General features: G+C 47.8%; 1 protein-coding gene across 3 annotated transcripts in view; it reads right to left on the bottom strand.

Moving 5' to 3' along the window:
• Positions 1-1272: 1272 nt before the first annotated feature.
• Dop1b (DOP1 leucine zipper like protein B) overlaps positions 1273-5529 on the bottom strand; it is a 100436-nt gene continuing 96179 nt past the window's right edge. The window contains exons 34-37 of one of the 3 annotated variants that reach the window (XM_021209500.1): positions 4861-4913; positions 3982-4143; positions 2414-2543; positions 1273-1764 (exon numbers count right to left, since the gene is read on the bottom strand). In XM_021209500.1, the coding sequence (XP_021065159.1) occupies positions 1513-1764; positions 2414-2543; positions 3982-4143; positions 4861-4913 (597 nt within the window). In that variant the 3' untranslated portion in view covers positions 1273-1512. Of the gene's footprint in view, positions 1765-2413; positions 2544-3981; positions 4144-4860; positions 4914-5529 lie in introns of those variants that run through there. The other 2 variants (XR_003844878.1, XR_003844879.1) reach the window with 2 other exon arrangements.

Below are 5529 nucleotides of genomic sequence, written 5' to 3'. Positions count from 1 at the left end.
CTAAAGAGTCCAGGCTGGCCTTGAACTTGCTACATAACCGAGGTTGATGCTCTGATTCATATGCATCCCCTTCCTGAGTACTGCAGTTACAGGTAGGAATTACACACTCTGTGGGTACCCAGCAAGCACTCTGGTGTGTTAGAATGGCAGGTCGAGTCTCAACAGCACACTAGGCCAAGACAGTTCCACGTGGAAGAGGTTTTATTGGGAGAGAGAGACAAGGTGGCGGCAGAAAGAGAAGAGGGAGGGAGAGAGAGGGAAAGAGAGGGAGAGAGGGAGGGGTGTTCTCCTTACTTATAAGGAAAATGACATAACACAGGTAAAGGTGGGAGGCAAGCCAAGTGGATGCTGGGAATATGGTGCCCGTTGCCTTGGCAACCAGTCTGCAGGTTGCAGGTCGTGGGTTGCCTATGTGATGTCATAGGTTTGGGAGGTCCTGACGCCAACATGCTCTATTACCACAGATGTACCCCCACACTAGTCTATTACTGTTAATTTTTTTTTTTTAAGTTTCAAAGTACAGTATAAAAGGCTGTTGGTGTAAAATGTTAAAAATAGCAATTTTCACAATTTTTAAAAAAGCCAACTTTTTAACTCCTTTAAATTGTGTGTGTTTGTATGTGTGTGTGAGAGAGGGAGAGGGAGGGAGAGGGAGGGAGGGAGAGAGAGAGAGAGAGAGAGAGAGAGAGAGAGAGAGAGAGAGAGAGAGAGAGAGAAAGAAAAACTACTCTCAGGAGTTGATCTTTCCTTCAACCACATGGTTTCTGGAGTGTTGAACTTGGCCATTAGGTTTGGAGGCAGGCTCCTGTACCCCACCTTCCCAAAATCTGGTTAGTACCCCCACTTCTTTTTATTAATTTTTAAACTACACTTTTTTGTTGCTTGTGTGTGCCTGTGGAGGTCAGAGGACAATCTGGGGGGAATCTGTCCTCTTGTCCACTCGTGGGCCCCGGAGGCCTTTGCCTGCTTGCATCTTTTTTTTTTTAAGATTTATTATTATATCTAAGTACACTGTAGCTGTCTTCAGACACACCAGAAGAGGGTGTCAGATCTCATTACAGATGGTTGTGAGCCACCATGTGGTTGCTGGGATATGAACTCAGGACCTTCAGAAGAGCAGTCAGTGCTCTTAACCACTGAGTCATCTCTCCAGCCCGCCTGCTTACATCTTGCCAGCCCAATAAACGATCTGCATGAAGTTTTAGAGAAATAGCAGACCTATGTATTTGCTTAGCAAACAGAAGGACTTACTCTATGTACATAACAATTGCATGTGGTTAGATGATATGTTAATTTTATTTCCATTACATAAACTGAGGAAGAAATACAAACTGGGAGTGAAATATATTACAAGGCATTTAAGGGAGGCGTGTTTGGCTGCTGAACAGAAAATACCTGAATGGTGCTTCAGGACTGTGGCAGGGTTGGTTCAAATCCCCCAGCCCCCTTCTTTACAGAACACAGCTGTCCTGGTCAGGGATGAGGAGAAGGATGAAGAAGCCCTCCTAGGCACTAACACTCCGGATGCTCCAGAAAGTCCTGCTCCACACACTCCTCCAGTTGCCGCAGGACCCTCGGGTTCTCTGTGACAGGGCACTCCAGCGCTGCAGTCCCTGGCACATCAGCAGGCAGCTGGCTTTGAGTTTTGAAAGCACAGTTTAATGTGGTGAAGAATGGCATCAATTGCCTGATGCAGGAAACCGAATGTTGGCGCAAAAGAGGAAACTCTTTCTTCCTGGTGATCTCCTCGGAGCTGCCGATTTCCTGTAGAAAGATCCAAAGCCACCAGAGTGATCTAGCTAGCACCTGCAGCAGGGGCTGTCAGCCCCTGGCCAGCTGACGACAGCGGCAGACCTCACATCCTAGGTCCTTAACCCTTTTTGTCAGGGCTTCATCCTAAGGCCTGCCCTGCTCCAGCTCTGCCATTCCTCCAAGCAGGCTCCTCCTCTTCCACTGGAAAACCAGCTTTAGTTCCCAGAAACTGGAGGAGTTGTTTGAGAAATGGAAAAAGCCAAGGATGAAACTTCTAACCATCTCAAGCCTTAAAGCTGTGAGAAGACGTTTTGAAGTCCTTAAAACCCAAGTGACATCAAGGACTTCATACTGCATAGTTTTGTCTCCTTTGCTGTGAATGTGTGTGAACACATTGTGCATGAACACACACACACACACACACACACAAACACACATTGAGACAGTGTCTTACACAGCCCGGGCTGTCCTTGAACTCACTATGTGCCCAACGGTGACCCTCAACTTCTGACACCTTTGCCTCTACATCCCCAGTGCTAGGATTACGGGTATGCAGCACGCCATCAGTTAGACAGTGCTGTAGATCCTGCCCAGGGTGGCAAGCCCCGTGCCAGCTGAGGTACGTCACTGGCCTGAGGGTGTTGTTTCTGAAAGCACTTACCCCGTATCTTGACTTCAGAAGTTCTAGAATCCTGACAGTGTGAGGCCTGCATTCTTGGTGATTCTCTTCCAGCTCTGACAGGAAGGTCGGGTGCTCAGTGTCCACTTCTGGGACAAATGCCCATCTGTAACTGCAGGAAACAAACAGGGTCAGTCAGGCACGATGATGCAGAGCTCACGAAAACTGTCTGCAGTAGTTCAGTTGATGTAATTTACATTCCACAACCCAGTGGTGTAATAAATTCATAGATATACTATTTGTCTATAGCACAACCCTTTTCAGAGTTTTATCGCCCTGAGAAGTCCTACCTCCTTCAGCCACTGCTGTTCAGTCTCTAGCCTAACTGGCTTCCTATCTGTGCACCTCTCTCGTTCTGGGCTTGCAGGAGTGGGATGGGGCCTGCCTTGCTGAGGACCTCCTCTGTTACCCAGTGTCTTCTCAGCAGAAGGCGGCAGTGTCCTGTTTCTCTTTACTGCTGACTGACATGTCATTACATGGATAAACCACATGTTGCCTGTCCATCTGTGGCTGACAAGACACACAGGATGAGCCCAGCGTTGGTGATCGTATACAACCCTGTGGGAAAGCCCTTCCTTCCACGGCCTCTTTTCTTCCTTTTGTTTTGTTTTGTTTTTGTTTTTAGGTTTGCAGCTAAACTGAATGGAAGTGAAGTTTCCTCAGATCCAATACGGTCATACACAGCCGCTCTGCAGACATCACGCACAGAGCAGAGTCTGTGGCACCTGCTTGACCTACACCAACAAGCAACTCACCCAAGTCCACAGTTTCCACAACCCAGTGGCTTAATAATTCTTTGATGCTGCATGATCTGTCCCCATAAAGGACCTGTATGGCAGCCTCACTGCCCCAAACCATCCCCAGAAGGGACCAGTGTGGCCTCACTCCCCTAAACTGTCCCCAGCAGGGACCAGTGTGGCCTCACTGCCCGAAACCGTCCCCACCAGCCACTGCTCTTTGCTCCTGTACCTATGATATTGTATTTTCTAGACTATCACACAGATGGAATATCATGTGTGGCCTTTTCAGTCCACCGTTTAAGAGAATGCACAAGTGTTGTACCAATCACTACTCTCTTTGTTGGGGCAAGCTAGAGACAAGTAGTCTCTGGGGCCAGGCATGAAACTTGAGGCAGGAACAGCTGTTTTAAGCCCAAGGGAAACATGTGCCAAAGAGGCCATGCTCCAAATAAAGCTTTCTCATCTAACTGCAGCAGAACACTCAAGCTACACACACACACACACACACACACACACACACACACACACACACACACACAGAGTGACCCAGTCACAGGTGCTCAGTAGCAAAGGCCATCTCAGCAGACAATAAAAATGCTGATTCTCCAGAGAGACATTCACAAACAGGACTGTGTGCCAAGGCATGAAGCTACAGCTGTCTGGGGAAATCTGAAACCCAGGCTCAGTCGCTCACAGATGCTTGGAGTACTGCAGCTTCTCACACATTCCCTATACATGAAAGAAAAGTGAAGTGCCCAACAGCAGGGAAAACCAGGACTTCAAAGGACCTCAAAGGCTCATTCCACTTACATCTGAAACAAGGGCATCTTGTCTGGCGGGAAGGCAAGCGCTGTGTCCAGGAACTTGCAAGCAGAGAGGTACATGATGAGATCACTGGGGGATACCGCCCTGCCTGAAGGCTCATTGCCATCAGCAACTGGGGCTTTTATTCTGTTGATTTTGTTGCTGTTTCTATAAATTCAAAAGGAAATTTTCGTTATACGCTCATTCATATCTGATGAACTTCACGTGCTTAGGAAAAGTCCTTAAGACACATTTCCCTGTTAACAGATCTTGAGAATACAAGGCACCATGACCCGTGCCTGTTGAGGGGTTGTGGGGACTGGACTCATTCAAGGCTATCCTCAGGAACAGAGCCAGTTTGAAGACGATGGTATATGAGGCCCTGTCTAAAAGTCAGAAACAGGCTGGGCAGTGGTGGCGCACTCCTGTAATCCCAGCACTTGGGAGGCAGAGGCAGGTGGATTTCTGAGTTCGAGGCCAGCCTGGTCTACAGAGTGAGTTCCAGGACAGCCAGGGTTACACAGAGAAACCCTGTTTCGAAAACCAAAAAAAAAAAAAAAAAAAAAAAAAGTCAGAAACAGGCTCAAGTTGGTTCTGCAGTTCAGAGCCATTGCTCCTTCTCGAGGATCCCACTTCATTTCCCAGCACTACTGGGGAGCTGACAACTGCCTCCAGATCCGGGAGATGTGATGTCTTCCACAGGCTTCCTCTTACACTGCATGGTGCATATACATACACACACATGAGATGAACACCTACATCTTAACACTGGCTGGTCCCACCACAAGGACTCCCAGGGGAGAGCAGGTGGTGTGGTAGCTCACACCCCACCGCCGCATCTAACTCATCACCTCCCAGCATGCACTGTGAGCTTACATGGCTTACCTTGATTCATCTTCCTCTTTCAGATCTTCTTCAAGTTGTATGAATGTCTGGATCTTAGGAAGAAAACGTGTATTCAAGTTACTCTTGGAGAGAGATCCCGTTTACCTAAATTTGTCTATCTATTAAAAACAGCAGGCTAGGCAGTAGTTGTACACTCTTTTAACCCCAGCACTCAGGAGGCAGAGGCAGGTGAATCTCTGAGTTTGAAGCTAGCTTTGGAGAACCCTATCTCCAAAAATGAAACCAAACCAAACCCCTAGCAGATGGGAGGATGGAGCCCAGGTTGAGCCTAGCAAGCAGCCCCGGGATTGATCACCAGCACCACAAACAACATAAGGAAAGTTAGCAAACAATATCAAAGCGGCTTAGGTCCAGGTAGGGCATCTCAGTGTTCTGGAAGCGGAGGCAGGTGAATCTCTGTGAGCTTGTGGCCAGCCTGGTCTATAGACAAGTTCCAGAACAGGTAGGACTGCACAGAGAAACCCTGCCTTGAAAACCCAAAACCCAAAAAATAAAGGAAGAAAAGAAATGGCATTTTTAAAAGCGCAAATTTTACCTAAAACTGAACTGTGCGCACTCACCAATTCAGACACCATGATACCGTGCACACTCACCAATTCAGACACCATGATACCGTGCACACTCACCAATTCAGACACCATGATACCG

This window comes from Mus pahari, chromosome 12 (genome assembly GCF_900095145.1).
Source record: "Mus pahari chromosome 12, PAHARI_EIJ_v1.1, whole genome shotgun sequence".
In the NCBI taxonomy this organism is placed as follows: domain Eukaryota; kingdom Metazoa; phylum Chordata; class Mammalia; order Rodentia; family Muridae; genus Mus; species Mus pahari.
This window is presented reverse-complemented; position numbering and strand designations above follow the sequence as displayed.